At 42.1% G+C, this 19,744-nt stretch overlaps 1 protein-coding gene across 2 annotated transcripts in view; it reads right to left on the bottom strand.

Annotated features, from left to right (window-relative positions):
* Positions 1–19,744, bottom strand: part of CHCHD3 (coiled-coil-helix-coiled-coil-helix domain containing 3) — a 287,502-nt gene that overhangs the window by 6,181 nt on the left and 261,577 nt on the right. For both annotated transcript variants that reach the window (XM_065414026.1, XM_065414031.1), the window contains exon 7: positions 3,041–3,176. In XM_065414026.1, coding sequence (XP_065270098.1) covers positions 3,041–3,176 — 136 coding nt within the window. The remainder of the gene's footprint in view (positions 1–3,040; positions 3,177–19,744) is intronic.

Here is a 19,744-nt window from a genome sequence, read left to right as displayed (position 1 = left end):
TGAGCATCTCCCAGACATGAATGAATTCATGCCTGTGAACACCCCTGTGAGGAAGGGACGCGTTGTTCACTGTTTATATTAGTTTACAACGGGTTTATAAATGATTTAGAGATGTTAAAAATATGAACAGTAGGTATTATAGAGGATTTCAAGCACATCAGTAGAAGGCATTATATATGGTTATAAGCAATCTATAACTATTGATTAACCATTCACTAAAAGAACTACCACCACCCATGTCTATAAACATCCACAACATCATGCTGGAGACCAATATGTTTAGTTCAGATTTCAAAGCAGAAAGGCATCGCATGCTAGTAAGTGAAAATGTGGAAAAATTAAATATACACAGATTAGCAGGGTCTGGCTGATATGCATCCTAAAGGGTAAAGGGAATTTAGCTAAAGAATTTACTGAACTACAGGCAGTTATCTTTGAAGAGAGACACAGAATTAAGGAAGTTCCAGAACACCAGAGAAAAAGCAAACCCTTTCAGGCTGGTGAGTGCCCCAACTGGAAAGAATGCAGTTGCACTTTTTGTGCTCAAAGGAGTGCAAGGAATGTAGTTGTGGTCAATGCCTGCATGGTGGTCCAAAGCTCCTTGCATTTCCTGACACCTTACGTGCCTGAGCAGGGCTCAATCATAGTCTGCCCCAAAATAATTAATAAAATGGCATTAGGTTTGGCAAAGGAAAATATAGGCTGGGTATCATGAAAAATTTCATCGTCAGTGAGATCTGTTAGACTGTGAATATCAAGGGAAGTGTGGGAGCACAATCGCTTAGTGCATTTATAACTGGATAGGAAGAAACTCAAGAGAACATACTGGAGGGAACAGCCCTGCATTCCTAGAGGAAATAGAAAAGGTGACCTAATTGGTCCTTTCCATTTCAGATCTTTATACTAACTGTCTACTACAGTGAATCATGTTTGGTTGGGACTACTCATTCACAATAAGAAATTCCCCACCATCAAGTGAATTGGGGAGCGTCGCTGAAAATGTAAAATCTTCCATAGCTTGGATCCCCACACATACACACAGAGCAAACATACTGCAGCTTTTCAGGTGGAGGCCTTTCTTCCAGAGTTGCTAATCCACCAGGGATTCCTATTTCAAAAGGAATACACGAACTACATGGACGAAGGATTATAAGGATAGAAAGAGAGATGTTTATTAAGCATTGCTGACCTCAGATGGGTCGGGTTGTTTTAGCACTGCAACACACCGGTGACTGTTTGGTTGGATTGAGATTTCCACAGCAGCAGACCATTAGCAGTATTAATACCAATAAAGACAGCCGCAGGACAAATAAAGCTGCCCTGACCCAGAGTTACTGCCAAAAGGTCCAAGTGAATGGATATGGTGAAACTCTTGCTAGTATTCGCTACAGGTATCATTAACTACAATAAAGGAAACAAGGCTATGTTATCAGAATCAGAAGAGTTTGCTGAAGTCTGTGCTAACACACTGGAGCAGGAGCTCTGATGTTTTCCTTTCAACTACTGGAGTTCACCAACATTAAAAATTGAGATCAATAGTCTTATTTAAGCACATGCTTTATACATACAAAGCTGTGGGGGGTGAGCTTTGCTCTCACTGATTTCTTCAAAGACACAGAAATTCACAGATTCTAAGGCCAGAAGGGACCACTGTGAAGTAAGACCTAAATTCTTTGCTCCTAAATGTATAACTTTACATTGGCCGTATTTAAAATGCATATTGTTTGCTTGTCCCCAGATACCAAGAGATCTTCATCATTCTGTATCAGTGACCTGTCCTCTGAGGATGGAATACGTTTCTTGATACTTAAGTTGGAGAAGGCCTCAAAACCAAGACTCCAGATCTGAACCATCATGAAATATTGTTATGTTCAGAGACCTGAACCCAAATTTTGAGGCTTGAGCCTATCTCTAATTTAAACATATACTTGGCTCACTTCTAGCCTCTTTCTCTTATGCTGCGCTAATATGGCAATACAACTAAGTGTGGTGAGTCAGCTAGTAGTACCCAAGTGCTTCAGTTATCAGTACAGCTGCAGGTTTGGTTGTTTGTTAGTGTACATAAAGAGCTGTACTTTCACAAAATAAAATACCCAACTGCCACACTATTATGATGTGCATACATCAAAGACCCCTAAGAACTACACTCTGCAGTTACAAGCCAGATACAAAGAGGAATGTTAAATCGCTGGCTTTTTAAAGGAGTCACAGACTTTTAAACAAATCTTTATTATATTTTGCAACTATCCATTTAAAAAATCCTTCTGACATAAGTGGCTAGTCAAACTTTTATAGAACATTAGACGTTTACACTATATGGTAAAATTATAATGCTAGCAAATTAGGTTGCAAACAGGGCCGGCTCCAGGCACCAGCCCAGCAAGCAGGTGCTTGGGGCAGCCAAGGGGAAGGGGCGGCACATTGGGCTCTTCGGCAGCAAGTCCCTCGGTCCCTCTCGGAGGGAAGGACCTGCCGCCGAATTGCTGCAGAAGAAGAAAGCGGCGCGGTGGAGCTGCCGCTGATGACAATCGCGGGGTTTTTTTTGGTTTTTTTTTCCCGCCGCTTGGGGCGGCAAAAACCCTGGAGCCGGCCCTGGTTGCAAAAGGATAGGATAGGCAGGTTACAATGCCACATTCCGGGAGTTGGGTGTACATCAAAAATCAAAACTTCCTAAAATCTGACTGGTTCGCTAGCCAGTTTGGGACATGCATTAACTTGTTACTGAAATGGGTGATGTTATGGATAGAATTTTATGACAAAAATACCACTCAGATGAATCCGTTTATCTTGCAGCTAAAATCGCAGATACGAGGAAACATTTGCTAACTGTAATGTCTATTACACTGTGGAACAATCTCCCAAGGGAAGTTATGGAAACACTTTTGCTTGAGTAATTTAAAATTGGACTCTACAAAGCACACGAACACATACTGTTAGGAACAATCCTGCATTGGCAGGTGAGAAGGATTAACAAGATGATCCAACAGTATTTTCCATCTTATTTCCATAAGCCATTCAGTAGCTGCATTCTTCTACCCACCTGTTTGGCATGATTGACGCAATGAAAGTATTGGCTGGCCAGTGCCGAGCAGCTGAGGGTCTCATGGGAGTTTTGCTGATAACATTGGAGAATCTTACTCTGCAGATCAGCACAGATTGGATGAGACTCATATCGCCTGGGGAAAGAAAAACAGAACATTTTACAGTTTCCGTCTGGGAAAGATTTCAGGAGGGCTTTATCCAGCCGTTTTGTTAAAAGTAAATCAAATAGTGAAAGGGAAGGAAAATTTTGTAGAGCTAGGAAGGAAAGCTGCTTCCAGACTATACTGTGCTGTTACCTGAATAACATAAAATACAAGCACAAAAGGGAGCTATAAATTGGACTATTAGGACCAGAGACCAGCTACATCTTCTAGATCCAGCATTCAGTTCTAGTTTCTAGAGATGCTAACACCCAATTTACTTCACCTGAGCATAGGTCTCTAATTAAAAGGCCCCAAAGCGACTAAACAGGCCTGGTTTCACCTACAATAAGAAAAAGTTACAGGAAGAACCACAAGGTAAGTCAAGCCTCACCAATGCATATCTCTATGACATCTTAATACTGCTGCTGGTCATGCACTGGCTGTGTGTGTAGGACAGGCAGGGAATGCTATCTTCTTGGACCTGGCCCACAGAGAACATAAAGGACCCACTATTGCCACCAGCGGAGGGAGATGACCTTTTGCTCAAATGATATCCTGTTATTTTTGGAGCTGAAGGCTTCAAGTTCTAAGCCCAATTCCCAGATATGTATGTGATTTAAATAAGAATTTTGTCTGTTTTCTTCACTGTATGGGATTCGTGACACTTGCATCAATCTCTCTTGCTAACCCAATGTAGCCATTGTCTTCAATCGGAGCTGTGGGAATTGAACACATCTCAGGACCAGTCCTTTAAAATATAACCTCTTTGGGGCAAGTATCTTGTCATCTTGCATTTATCCATGAAGTGCTATCCATGCCTATGGCACTGCAGAATTAATAAATAATTCCTGAGCTCTAAGCATGGCTCAGACACAGACACCCTCTGTAAACTTGGGCAGGTCAAACTGTCACTATTTTCCCATCTGTAAAATGGGGGTAGAATGCATGCCTACCTCAAAGCTAAGGATGTTTGCAAGGTGCTTTCAAGATGAAAAGTGCTAAGTATTATTAGACTGACTGGCTACCTCTGTGTGTTAATTGTAAAAAAGGGCATTTCTATGGCATTCATCACTATAGCATGAGGGCCAAATGATGTTTTTTTAAACCCAGTAGTAACAAAGTGCTTTTTTATTGATTATAAATAATAAACACAGCTTTAAAAATGATATGGTTCTTCTACTTTGAAGACTAATATTCATTTTATGTGCATATATAGCATACTTAACTCATCTTCCAGTTAGTTCTTCAAGGAACCTGAAACTGGCTGCTCAAATATACATTCCACAATACATTATTTTCAGTTCAATAAGGTAATTAAAAAAAAAAAAAAAAGACTCATCAAGCCAGAGTATCCTCAGATGAATATTTTGCTCCTTATTTGCTGATTGGCCTAGGCAGCTCTATATTGTACTAGAGTATGAAAGTAAACTGCAATGCAAAATACTGTTCCTTAGGGACATCTGCTTCTTGGCAGCCTCTCAAGATGTAGTACCAAAAAAAGGAATGTTAAATCTCCTTGATTTTACAGTATATGCTCATATAAAACATCTCTCTCTTACACTCTTCATTCAGTACCTTACATCTCCATGAAACACCTAAAACTGAATTTAAATCCAGTCCCATGTGCTTACATTCTTTATGATCTGAAAATTCAGACTTCTGTGGATTCTTATGGATGAGGATTTTCCCTTAATCCCCTCTCTGCTGATACTAGCAAGCGTTTTAGAGGCTGTTGTACATCAAAATGTCTGACCATAGAATGTTGTACACTGACTGATTACAGTGAGGTCTTTGGCTGTATCAATATCAAATAAAACGTGAGGGGAAGCAGGGCATACGCTCTTTGCAGACTTATGATTCACCGCTCTGATGATTCTGTTTCTAACAAGATACATAGATTCCAAGGCCAAAACCAATGCTCATTTTACCTGACTGAAAGCCTGCTCTGGACTGATAATCCAATACCACAGAATCAGTTAACAGAATATAAAGACATGCATATAAAAGACTTGACCTAACCCTGCCTTAATTCACAAGTGACTTTAAAAGTCTGCCATGTATTGTGTCCCATATAAATTGGGAGGTTGGGGGAAAGAAGGAAGGAAATGGCTCTTTATATTTTCATTATGTAAATTTGTCTAAATATTATTTCAATAGTTTTAGGCCAGAGACAAGCTTTTGTTTGTTTTTTTGAGTCATGAGATTAGCAACACAATTCAAAGGCCATACGTTATTTTTTATTTGAAATGTGTCAAGGTATACTTCTATGCTGCTGTCAGTACTACAGCACTTCAGGGCCTTTGGTTTTCTGTCTGTTAATCACTTGTTTTCATAATGTTTTAGAAAAAGCACCTGCGTCCACTGCCAAGCTCCTCAGGCATTCCAACCTGGTATTTATGGGAGTTCAATGCGAACAGGTGCAGCTCCTTGAGTGGACCATGTCCATTTTCTTGGATTACTCTGCTAGGGAAGAACAGTGGGCCTGTATTGATCTGTTATGCTTGTTATGCTACCCTAATGCACGGTTTTCACTTTTGAGAAAAGTCTAAATGAGATACTATCTAACATTAGGTGGCCATAAAATACAAACTGTGGTACCTTCCATTTGGAAAGAGATTCCAAGATACTTCCAATGTGCATAATGGTAAGTCTGCCATACAGTTACCAACTGATTTCTGTAGAGGAATGCGCTCTCTCCTTTTGATGTACAAAACTGCTGTTAGGTGGGCATCACTGAAAGAAAATGGCAAGCCAACTCCTTGGAAGGGAAACTAAGTATCGATCTATAAGGGAAGATTTTCTAAGGTTTTATAAAAGTGGTTAAGGGCCTGGAGGGTTTGACTGATGAGGAAAGGTTAAAAGAGTTAGGCCGTGGCTACACTCGAAACTTCAAAGTGCTGCCCCAGGAGCGCTCCCGCGGCAGCGCTTTGAAGTGCGAGTGTGGTCGCGTGCCAGCGCTGGGAGAGAGCTCTCCCAGCGCTGCAGGTACTCCACCTCCACGAGAGGATTGGCTCCCAGTGCTGGGGCACTGTTTACACTGGCGCTTTACAGTGCTGTAACTTGCTGCGCTCAGGGGGGTGGTTTTTCACACCCCTGAGTGAGAAAGTTGCAGCGCTGTAATGCGCCAGTGTAGCCAAGCCCTTAAATGATGAAAATACTAATGAAGTAAAACCTGTAATGTATCTTCATTGAGCAATTAATTTATGTATTTCAGTTTTTGTTTTGTTTTGTTTTAAACAGTGCTCATCACCATTGTGGCTTAAGAGACCACCACATAATATCCACCCTAATCTACTTTTGATAAATCTGTCCTCTGTTAGATCACCCCGTTCAGAAACAGAGTTTTATGATTCTTCGCCACTCGTGATTTACTGTATCAATAGGGTGTGAAGGCACTAAGGAAGGTGAGGAAGTGTTTAGGGTAGTCCAAGGAGATATAATGAGAAACAAAGGTGTTAAATTAAGAAAAGGTAAATTTAAGATGACCATCAGGAGAAACACATCCTGACAGTGAGATCTATTATACTGTAGAACAATTATCCACAGGAAGTGCTGGAATCTTCATCACTTGGGACATTCACAATGAGACTGGACAAAACAACAGAAAAAATATAATGTAAAGAATAGTCTCCTGCCTGGTAAGGGGATGAGCTGGATAGCTTGATAAGTCTTTCCCACCACTAATAGATGCGATTCTATGACCACTTTAAGAAAATAACACATCCAAGAGATTGAAAATAGAAAGTTGCTGGTTTTTGTGGCAAAAATCAGAATGAGATATACAGTCTGATCTAGGAAGTACATTATATGGAACAACTGCAACAACTTGTTTTTGAGCTGATTACTGTATTACTTCTTGATCTGCTTTTGCTTTCCCGGCTGCCCCTCAAGCACCTCACATGCTAAGAGAATGCTTCTGTGTATGAGTGTAAGCCTTAAAGGACGCCATTCACCCACCTTTTTAATAAAGCTGATGTAATGGAAGCTGGTAAAGATAATAAAATGAAAACACAAAAGAGAATACGAGGTTGTTGTTTTTTTAAATTCACATTCTATGCTATGGGATGAAGAACATATTTAACGAAAGTGACTTTATCTATCTATATAGTCTTTCTCAAAGAACTTAGCTCATTATAATCCCAGGGCTCCAAGAAAGGAACCCTTTAGAATGTTCAAACAAAATGTCAACCAAAGAGGAAATCTGAAGCCAGCATGGTAAGCTATACAGTTTTGTAATGAAATGGGCATCCTGAATGGAAGAATTTGAATTGCTGATGAGTTTCCAACTGTGCAGGTAACTGGTATAATCCCATAGGATGAGGAATCAGACAATTGTCAGAAGAATGTAAGAGAACACATATAAAAGCACTAACACACTTTGAAACATACAGGATACACAGATTTCTCAGGTGCTGGAGTTGCTCTTTAGCTTTAGGCCTCTCAACAATAAGGCACATAATTATGTGTGTGTGTATATATACAGACACACAGACACACGCACACACACACTTATCAGGAAGTGAAACATGTAGTTTCCAGTTGAAACCGCAGGGAGTTTGGAGGGAAATGAATCCTGTTAACAAAACTGGATTTTTGCCCAGAAGACTTGATTTATCACCATCTCTCATAAAAAAGTGCCATTGAATCTTAATGGACAGCGGTGGCCAGAGCCTCAGTTTTATTTCTGGTTTCAGAGTAGCAGCCGTGTTAGTCTGTATCCGCAAAAAGAACAGGAGTACTTGTGGCACCTTAGAGACTAACAAATTTATTAGAGCATAAGCTTTCGTGGGCTACAGCCCACTTCTTCGGATGCATATAGAGTGGAACATATATTGAGGAGATATATATACACACATACAGAGAGCATGAACAGGTGGGAGTTGTCTTGCCAACTCTGAGAGGCCAATTAAGTAAGAGAAAAAAACGTTTGAAGTGATAATCAAGATAGCTCAGTACAGACAGTTTGATAAGAAGTGTGAGAATACTTACAAGGGGAGATAGATTCAATGTTTGTAATGGCTCAGCCATTCCCAGTCCTTATTTAATCCTGAGTTGATTGTATCTAGTTTGCATATCAATTCCAGCTCAGCAGTCTCTTGTTGGAGTCTGTTTTTGAAGTTTTTCTGTTGTAAGATAGCCACCCGCAGGTCTGTCATAGAATGGCCAGACAGGTTAAAGTGTTCTCCCACTGGTTTTTGAGTATTATGATTCCTGATGTCAGATTTGTGTCCATTAGTTCTTTTGCGTAGAGACTGTCCGGTTTGGCCAATGTACATGGCAGAGGGGCATTGCTGGCACATGATGGCATATATCACATTGGTAGATGTGCAGGTGAACGAGCCCCTGATGGTATGGCTGATGTGATTAGGTCCTATGATGATGTCACTTGAATAGATATGTGGACAGAGTTGGCATCGGGCTTTGTTACAAGGATAGGTTCCTGGGTCAGTGTTTTTGTTCAGTGATGTGTGGTTGCTGGTGAGTATTTGCTTTAGGTTGGGGGGTTGTCTGTAAGCGAGGACAGGTCTGTCTCCCAAGATCTGAGAGAGTAAAGGATCATCTTTCAGGATAGGTTGTAGATCTCTGATGATGCGCTGGAGAGGTTTTAGTTGGGGGCTGAAGGTGACAGCTAGTGGTGTTCTGTTATTTTCTTTGTTGGGCCTGTCTTGTAGGAGGTGACTTCTGGGTACTCGTCTGGCTCTGTCAATCTGTTTTTTCACTTCAGCAGGTGGGTATTGTAGTTTTAAGAATGCTTGATAGAGATCTTGTAGGTGCTTGTCTCTATCTGAGGGATTGGAGCAAATGCGGTTATATCTTAGAGCTTGGCTGTAGACAATGGATCGAGTGGTGTGTCCTGGATGGAAGCTGGAGGCATGTAGGTAAGTGTAGCGGTCAATAGGTTTCCGGTATAGGGTGGTATTTATGTGACCATCGCTTATTAGCACAGTAGTGTCCAGGAAATGGACCGCTTGTGTGGATTGATCTAGGCTGAGGTTGATGGTGGGATGGAAATTATTGAAATCATGTTGGAATTCCTCAAGGGCTTCTTTTCCATGGGTCCAGATGATGAAGATGTCATCAATGTAGCGCAAGTAGAGTAGGGGCGTTAGAACAACGCTTCCTTAGCTCTCGTCCCCTAAGTCAGCCATAAAAATGTTGGCATACTGTGGGGCCATGCGGGTACCAATAGCAGTGCCGCTGACTTGAAGGTATATATTGTCCCCAAATGTGAAATAGTTGTGGGTGAGGACAAAGTCACAAAGTTCAGCCACCAGGTTAGCTGTGACATTATCGGGGATACTGTTCCTGATAGCTTGTAGTCCATCTTTGTGTGGAATATTGGTGTAGAGGGCTTCTACGTCCATAGTGGCCAGGATGGTGTTTTCTGGAAGATCACCGATGGATTGTAGTTTCCTCAGGAAGTCAGTGGTGTCTCGAAGATAGCTGGGAGTGCTGGTAGCGTAGGGTCTGAGGAGAGAGTCCACATAACCAGACAAGCCTGATGTTAGGGTGCCAATGCCTGAGATGATGGGGCGTCCAGGATTTCCAGGTTTATGGATCTTGGGTAGCAAATAGAATACCCCTGGTCGGAGTTCTAGGCATGTGTCTGTACAGATTTGTTCCTGTGCTTTGTCAGGGAGTTTTTTTAGCAGATGGTGTAGTTTCTTTAGGTAATCCTCAGTGGGATCAGAGGATAATGGCCTGTAGAATGTGGTGTTAGAGAGCTGTCTAGCAGCCTCTTGGTCATATTCCAATTTATTCAAATGTTGGCACCTTCCAACAACACCTATTATCATTATTTGTATTACTGTAGTGCCTAGGAGTCCCTTGTCAAGCACCAGGACCCCATTGTGCTAGATGCGGTACAAACAGAACAAAAAGACGCTCCCTACCCCAAAGAGTTTATAATCTAAGTATAAGGCAAGAGACAAGAGATGGATATTGAAGGATGGGGGAGTACAAGGAAACAATGAGACAATATTGGTCAGCATGACAGGGAGTGGGAGCGGTCTCCACACACCAACAGCTTAACTGTTGTCAAGTTTTTCTGCAGGCATCGTGTAAAAGATCTTTGGAGGTGGATAATGAGGTAACTTTGCGGACGTTGACAGAAAGCATGAGGGGGAAACACAGAGGAAAGCATGATGGTGCTTGTTGGAAAATTTAAGATGGGGGTAGGGCTGATGGAGGCTGGCATCATGGGCCAAAAGGAGGTGGGAGATGACATCTCGATAATGAATGAGAGATGATAGGGATAGGGTGGGGATAGGCCATGAAGGGCCTTGAAAGCGAAGACAAGGAGGAGGAATTCTGTATTATACCTAAGCCCCGTGTAAATTGCATTTTTATTATAAATTATTATAATTATAATGCTTTTAAAATTCACAGCAGCATCACGGGTGTTTGAATTTAATGGGATACGCATGGAGCTAAGTCACCCTCCCCCCCACTCCGAACTGCTGTGATTTTTCCAATATCAAGGAGGAAGAAGCAGGCATCCCAGCTTTCACCTAAATGCTGAGGCAGTGGCTGCTTGTGGGGAGTTAGAGGGCTGGTCCCATCTCAGCGGGGATGGGGAAGGCTGCAAGCTGGGGGAGGTCTCGCTATATGGTGCCACCCATCTGTCCCACCCTGGCCAAGGACAGGGATTGGAGCTTGGCTTACTTCATATTCAGCTCCAGCCTTGGTCCCTGCTGCTTCTGCTTCCTGGCCAGCAGGGTGGGGCCCCCCTCAGACACCTGCTCATGCTCCAAGTGGTAGATACTGGTTTCAATACCTCACCAGCCAGCACTGCAGTATCTCCTCCAGGCTTGCCAAGGGCCACTGCAGGGTGGGTCAGGCTGGGGTTCCAGAGCACCATGCACTGTTAGCCCTACCTCCATATCCCTGCTAGCAGGACAGGAAGTTGGCCCCACCATGAGCAGCTGAAGTAGCCCAATAACATGATTTTTCCAACAGCAGGGAGGTAGAAGTGGATCTCTCTGCTTTTGCCTCCCCACTGTTGGAAAAATAACAGTATTGGACTTAATTTCATAATTTCTGTGCAATCCTTGAAATCGTGATTTTCATAGGGCCTTAGTTATAACCTTATCTTGACAGATAAAGAAGGACTGATCACAGAACAAAAAGTTAGTGGTGGTACTAGGTACAAGTTATCATAACTTGATCATATTTGTTACATGGAAGCAGAATGAAGCCCAAACTAGTAATGTATATACATGGTGATTTAAAAGGTCAGTTTCACAAAGCTTACAACAATTATAAGCCAAACCAGTTGAGAGAGAGAGAATTCCAAGAGAAACATCTGAATGATAGTTGGGAACTGTTTAAGCAAATTTTACTAGATGCCCAAAAAGTCACAATAAAGAAGGCCACAATGATTAAAAAACTGAAGGAAGTTATAAAAATAAAAACCATATATAACAAATGGAAGAAAGGGGAAGTTGATAGTAATGAATATAAACCAGAAGCTAGGAATTTGTAGAAAATTGATAAAGGAAGTAAAAGGACACAAGGCAAAATCTATCGAGAGTTCTTATTATCTTTAACTATATTAGGGACAAAAAATCGCAAGAATGGCATTGATCCAATACTAGATGGAAATGGTAGAACTATCCATAATAATGCAGAAAAGGCAGAAGTGTTCAACAACATTTCTGTTCTGTATTTGGGAAAAAACATGTAGTCAGATTATGATGATGATCATGCCATCTTCCATTCCAGTAGTAACTCAGAATGAAGTCAAACAGCAGATACTGAAGGTAGACATTTTAAATAAGGAGATCCAGATGACTTGCGGCCAAGAGTTTTAAAAGAGTTGGACGAGGACAATTAATGTTCATTTTTCAATAACTCTTGGAACACTGGGGAAATTCCAAAAGTCTGGAAGAAAGCTAATGTTGTGCCAATATTTAAAATGGGTAAACAAGACAACCTGGGTAATTATAGATCTATCAGCCTGACTTTGACACTGGGCAAAATAACTGAATGGCTGAAAAGGAACTCAGTTAAAGAATTAGAAGAGGTTAATATAATTAATGCCAATCAACATGGATTTATGGAAAATAGTTCCTGTCAAATTGGAAATCTTTTTCTGATGAGATTACAAATTTGGTTGATAAAGGTAAGAGCACTGATATAACAAACTTCTGTTAGGCATTTGACTAGGTATGCATGAAATTTTGATTAAAAAATAGAATACAAAATTAACATGAACACATTAAATAGATTAAAAACTGACTAACTGACAAGTCTGAAAATCTAATTGTAAATGTGGAATCATCATGGAGCAGATGCATTTCTAGTGGGGTCCAACAGGGATCAGTTCTTGCCCTTCTGCTATTTAACATTTTCATCAATAATCTGGAAAAAATTTGCAGGTGACACAAAGACCGTAAGTGTGACACATAATGAAGAGGACAGGACGATGATACAGAGTGATCTGGATCACTTGGTAAGTTGGGCACAAACAATGTGTGTTTTAAATACGGCCAAATGTAAAGTCTAGCAACAAAGAATTTACGCCATACTTACAGGATTAGGGACTCCATCCTGGGCAGCAGTGACTGCGAAAATGACTTGGGAGTCATGGTGGATAATCAGCTAAACATGAGCTCCCAGTGTGATGTTCTGGCCAAAAGGGCTAACGAATTCTTTGGATGCATAAAGAGGGGAATATCAGGTATGAGTGGTGAGATTGTATTATCTCTGTATTTGGCCCTGCTGCAACTACTATTGGAATATTGTCCAGTTCTGGTGTCCACAATTCAAGAAGAATGTTGATACACTGGAGAGGGTTGACAGAAGAGCCATAAGAATGATTAAAGGATTGGAAAACATGCCTTATAATGGCAGACGCAAGGATCTCAATCCAATAAGCTTAATAAAGACCAGGCCTACAGTAAAAAGTTAGGTGAACCCAGTTATGTCACACAGGGGTGTGAAAAATCCTCACTCCTGAATGACGCAGTTAATCCCTGGTGTAGACAGCACCAGGTCGACGGACCTACTACCGCCTCTCAGGGAGGTGGATTAACTACAGCTATGAGAGAATATGTTAACCTTCTCTTTCACTATTTCTTCACAAAAACACTGCAGATGCGCCGCTTTGCCATTTCTAGTGAAGAGACAGCCAAAGAGAAAGTTACGGGGTGACTTGATCACAGGCTACAAGTACCTACATGGGTAATTGGGCTATTTGATAATGAGCACTTCAATCTAGCAGACAAATGGTACAACATGATCTAATGGCTAAAATTTGAAGCTAGTCAAATTCAGACTGGACATAGAGTGTGCATTTTTAACAGTGAGCAATTAACGATTAGAACAATTTAACCAAGGATTGTGGTGGATTCTCTATCAATGGCAATTTTACAATCAAGACTGGATGTTTTTTTAAAAGATATGCGTCTAGTTCAAACAAGAATTAATTCAGGGAAATCCTATGGCCTGTTTCAGAGTAGCAGCCGTGTTAGTCTGTAGCCACAAAAAGAACAGGAGTACTTGTGGCACCTTAGAGACTAACAAATGTATTTGAGCATAAGCTTTTGTGGCTACAGCCCACTTCTTCAGATGCATAGAATGGAACATATAGTTAGGAGATATATATACATACAGAACATGAAAAGGTGGAAGTAGCCATACCAACTCTAAGAGGCTATTTAATTAAGATGAGCAATTATCAGCAGGAGCAAAAAAACTTTTGTAGTTATAATCAAGATGGCCCATTTCAGACAGTTGACAAGAGGTGTGAGGATACTTAACATGGGGAAATAGATTCAATCTGTGTAATGACTCTGCCATTCCCAGTCTCTATTCAAGCCTAAGTTAATGGTATCTAGTTTGCATGTTAATTCAAGTTCAGCAGTTTCTTGTTGGAGTCTGTTTTTGAAGCTTTTCTGTTGCAAAATTGCCACCTTTAAATCTGTTACCGAGTGACCAGAGAGGTTGAAGTGTTCTCCTACTGGTTTTTGAATGTTATGATTCCTGATGTTAGATTTGTGTCCATTTATTCTTTTGCGTAGAGACTGTCCGGTTTGGCCAATGTACATGGCAGAGGGGCATTGCTGGCACATGATGGCATATATCACATTGGTAGATGTGCAGGTGAACGAGCCCCTGATGGCATGGCTGATGTGATTAGGTCCTATGATGGTGTCACTTGAATAGATATGTGGACAGAGTTGGCATCAGGCTTTGTTGCAAGGATAGGTTCCACACACCACACATCAAAAACACTAACCCAGGAAAGGCTGTATCTTAGACATGTTATGCAGAAATAATCAGCAAGGTATAGACAACATCTGGATGTGGGGATCTACACAGAGGTCTGAGTTGAAGATGATACTCATGTTATGGGCCTGAGTGACAGGCAAAAATATCACTGTGGCCAATACCACAAAACAACATAATGTTCACTGCTTTAGTAAGGACTCATGTGAAGGGAGTGCGGCGAACAGTGGAGAGGCTAACAGAGGAAGTTTGCCTGGGGAGAGCCCACTGAGGCTTTCATCTTACAGGGTTCTCTCAGTAGTAACTGCAACAGCTGAGGAAGCTCTTAGAAGGAAGGTAATATGGATGGTGAGCGATCAGCTGTTGTGACCTGCACAGGATGTGCCATGTTTTTGTCTTTCTTCCACAGGACAGAAGCGACTTTGTCTGTACAAAGTGCAAGCTGGTCTCCATATTGGAAGAGAAGGTTCAAGGACTGGAGAAACAGGTATCAACCCTGCATTGCATAAGAGAAAATGAAGATTTCCTGGACAGACGTCAGGATATGCTTCTGCGGGCACAACATTTTGAAGGATCAGAGCAGGCTGCACAGCGGGGACAGAGGGACAGTGAAGAAAACTGGCAGCATGTGACCTCCAGAAGAAGAAAGGGGAGTGTCCATGTACCAGCAATACAGATACAGGTGAGCAACCGTTTTCATGTTCTCTCCACAGGTACTAATGCGAAGAGTGAACTAGAGGATACATCTAAGGGAAGGGAGCAGAAGGAGACTCCACCGATTGGAAGGCATGAGATGCACTGTCCTAGAGATGGGTGTTCCACGGCCACCATTTCCAAGAGAAGGTCTCCCTCCTAAGGGGGACAGAGTCATCTATCTGCCATCCCGACTGGGAAAGCCGAGAAGTGTGCTGCTTGCCAGGAGCTAGGATTCACCATTTGACGGAGAGACTGCCGAGACTCATCAAGCCCTCGGATCACTGCAGACTACATGGTTCTGGGAAGAAGGATAAAGGAGTTGGAGGCGCAAATAGTGTTCTCATCCATCCTCCCTGTGGAAGGAAAAGGCCCAGGCAGAGACGGTCGAATCATGGAAGTCAACGAATGGCTATGTATGTGGTGTCAGAGAGGCTTTGAATTCTTTGACCATCAGATGGTGTTCCAAGAAGGAGGAGTGCTAGGCAGAGACGGGCTCCACCTAACGAAGAGAGGGAAGAGCATCTTCGCAAGCAGGCTGGCTAAGCTAGTGAGGAGGGCTTTAAACTAGGTTCACTGGGGGAAGGAGATCAAAGCCCTGAAGTAAGTGGGGAAGTAGGATACCAGGAGGAAGCACAAGCAGAAGAGCGCAAGAGGGGAGGACTCCTGCCTCATAGTCAGAAAGCAGGACAATCAGCGAGTTATCTTAAAGTGCCTATACACAAATGCAAGAAGCCTGGGAAACACGCAGGGAGAATTGGAAGTCCTGGCACAGTCAGGGAATTATGATGTGATTGGAATAACAGACACTTGGTGGGATAACTCACATGACTGGAGCACTGTCATGGATGGATATAAACTGTTCAGGAAGGACAGGCAGGGCAGAAAAGGTGGGGGAGTTGCATTGTATGTAAGAGAGCAGGATCCTGACAAAAGGAAGAAAGGAGAGCAGCAGAATATGGACCCTGGACTTCAGAAAAGAGGACTTTGACTCTCTCAGGGAACTGATGGGCAGGATCCCCTGGGAGAATAACATGAGGGGGAAAGGAGTCCAGGAGAGCTGGCTGTATTTTAAAGAATCCTTATTGAGGTTGCAGGAACAAACCATCCCAATGTGTAGAAAGAATAGTAAATATGTCAAGCAACCAGCTTGGCTTAACAATGAAATCCTTGCTGATCTTAAACACAAAAAAGACACTTACAAGAAGTGGAAGCTTGGACAAATGACCAGGGAGGAGTATAAAAATATTGCTCAGGCATGCAGGAGTGAAATCAGGAAGGCCAAATCACATTTGGAGTTGCAGCTAGCAAGGGATGTTAAGAGTAACAAGAAGGGTTTCTACAGGTATGTTAGCAAGAAGAAGGTGGTCAGGGAAAGTGTGGGCCCTTTACTGAATGGGAGAGGCAACCTAGTGACAGAGGATGTGGAAAAAGCTAATGTACTCAATGCTTTTTTTGCCTCCGTCTTCACGAACAAGGTCAGCTCCCAGACTACTGCACTGGGCAGCACAGTATGGGGAGGAGGTGACCAGCCCTCTGTGGAGAAAGAAGTGGTTCAGTACTATTTAGAAAAGCTGGACAAGCACAAGTCCATGGGGCCGGATGCGCTGCATCAGAGGGTGCTAAAGAATTGGCCGATGTGATTGCAGAGCCATTGGCCATTCTCTTTGAAAACTCATGGCGATTGGGGGAGGTCCCGGATGACTGCAAAAAGGCTAACGTAGTGCCCATCTTTTAAAAAAGGGATGGAGGAGGATCCGGGGAACTACAGGTCAGTCAGCCTCACCTCAGTCCCTGGAAAAATCATGGAGCAGGTCCTCAAGAAATCAATTTTGATGCACTTAGAGGAGAGGAAAGTGATCAGGAACAGTCAGCATGGATTCACCAAGGGCAAGTCGTGCCTGACTAACCTAATTGCCTTCTAAGATGAGATAACTGGCTCTGTGGATGAGGGGAAAGCAGTGGATGTGTTATTCCTTGACTTTAGCAAAGCTTCTGATACTGTCTCCCACAGTATTCTTGCCAGCAAGTTAAAGAAGTATGGGCTGGATGAACGGACTATAAGGTGGATAGAAAGCTGGCTGGATCATCAGGCTCAACGGGTAGTGATCAAGGGCTCCATGTCTAGCTGGCAGCCAGTATCAAGCGGAGTGCCCCACGGGTCGGTCCTGGAGACAGTTTTGTTCAATATCTTCGTTAATGATCTGGAGGATGGCGTGGACTGCAAGTTTGCAGATGACACTAAACTGGGAGGAGTGGTAGATACGCTGGATGGTAGGGATAGGGTCCAGAGGGACCTAGACAAATTAGAGGATTGGGCCAAAAGAAATCTGATGAGTTTCAACAAGGACAAGTGCAGAGTCCTGCACTTAGGACGGAAGAATCCCATGCATTGTTACAGACTAGAGACCGAGTAGCTAGGCAGCAGTTCTGCAGAAAAGGACCTGACAGTGGACGAGAAGCTGGATATGAGTCAACAGTGTGCCCTTGTTGCCAAGAAGGCTAACGGCATTTTGGGCTGTATAAGTAGGAATACTGCCAGCAGATCGAGGGATGTGATCATTCCCCTCTATTCGACATTGGTGAGGCCTCATCTGGAGTACTGTGTCCAGTTTTGGGCCCCACACTACAAGAAGGATGTGGAAAAATTGGAAAGAGTCCAGCGGAGGGCAACAAAAATGATTAGGGGGCTGGAGCACATGACTTATGAGGACAGGCTGAGGGAACTGGGATTATTTAGTCTGCAGAAGAGAAGAATATGGGGGGATTTGATAGCTGCTTTCAACTACCTGAAAGGGGGTTCCAGAGGGGATGGATCTAGGCTGTTTTCAGTGGTAGCAGATGACAGAACATGGAATAATTGTCTCAAGTTGCAGTGGGGGAAGTTTAGGTTGGATATTAGGAATAACTTTTTCACTGGGAGGGTGGTGAAGCACTGGAATGCGTTACCTAGGGAGGTGGTGGAATCTCCTTCCTTAGAGGTTTTTAAGGTCAGGCTTGACAAAGACCTGGCTGGGATGATTTAGTTGGGATTAGGTCCTGCTTTGAGCAGGGGGTTGGACTAGATGACCTTCTGAGGTCCTTTCCAACCCTGATATTCTATGATTCTACCAAATCACTTCCTAGAACCATGTGAGGGTTTCCGTTCAAAGTGCTAAATAATAATCAGAAAACAAAGGGGAGAGTAATAAGAAGGCACATGATACTAAAGATATGTTTTGCACGGTTATTTTTAGTTTCAGAATTCATTTTCCCTTATGATAAATTATTCAAGACTACCTTCCCACATTGAACACATCACAAGTCATGAGTGGATTATGAAATATGCAAAACACAAATCAAACAATAATGTTCTTTTAAAATATTTTGGCAGCATTACTGCAGTGTAACCAAAATCTACAATGGATATTTCTAAATGGTCCACAATCAAACCCCCACACATCTACAATCCATCTGATTACAACATGGAAAAAAACCATCACCTGAAGACTAAGTGCTGTACAGTTTGATTCTTGTTTGATTTACACTTGACCGTATATTGAGACTTTTTTGGTAGATTAAAATGAAAGCGGAACTGTTCCAAGAAAAAGCTATAATTAAAATGGTGAAAGTAGACAGGATTAATTTCTCTTCCATCATGATTCAGAATACGGAATAAATGAGGAAATACTGTACTAATGACTTCTGCACTGTGACCTTGAAAACAACTCACTCTGCCCACTGTCAAATGAATCAACCATTTATATTACTAGCAATCAGTTACTAGTGTTAATTTCTATAATAGTAAGCCAAAAGAATCTAAAAACGAACATGTATGGTGTATTACAGCAGACTAAATTAAGCATTGACAAACTCCATAAGAAAATTTCATAAGCATCTCGACTTATCCCTCCTTCCAAGGAAAAATAAAATCTACTTCAAACATTTTGACCTATGAAATTTATAAAAGAGGATAGAGAACATTCAGATGTCTCTTAAAGGCAATGTTAAATCTTCAACTAATTTCCAGTATGTTAAAGCAAGCTTTGTACACTGCCAAAAAAGTCAGATTTAACAAACATGACTGGCAGAAGGTTCTATTGACCATTTTATATTTCTTCTTTGGCCTTTCTCAGCTGGTAAAATACCACTGTCTGGCAGGTTTTTACTTTAATTTTTACTATAATCTATGAGACGTATATAAACGGAAACCATCCCCAGCAATGCAACAATATATTTACTGTATGAGGGAATAGCATTAAGATTAATGGGAAGGAATTAAGACCCCAATGCAACAAAGCATGTAAGAACATGCATAACTTTAAACACTAAGTAGCGTCATTAACTTTAATGAGATTACTCATGTGCTTAAAGTTATAAACACGCTTAGGTACTTTTTGGGCTGGGGCTTAAAATTAGTCTTAAGGATCAGGAAAGATTTCTTAACAGTAGGACCCTATTAGGTTGAGGCACCCTCTCCCAAGGGAAGTACTAGAAACCCCATTACTTGGGACATTCAAAACTAGCCTGAACAAACCATTAGTACAGTGGTCCCCAACCTTTTTCATCTGGCAGGCACCAGTCGACGAGCCACGGAGGACCGTGGCGGTGGACGAGCATCCGCCGAAATGACGCTGACAAGGGGCAACGTCAAT

Source organism: Emys orbicularis, chromosome 1 (assembly GCF_028017835.1).
Source record: "Emys orbicularis isolate rEmyOrb1 chromosome 1, rEmyOrb1.hap1, whole genome shotgun sequence".
Taxonomy (NCBI): domain Eukaryota; kingdom Metazoa; phylum Chordata; order Testudines; family Emydidae; genus Emys; species Emys orbicularis.
Note: the sequence above shows the minus strand (reverse complement) of the source record. Positions and strands in the feature narration are given on the sequence as shown.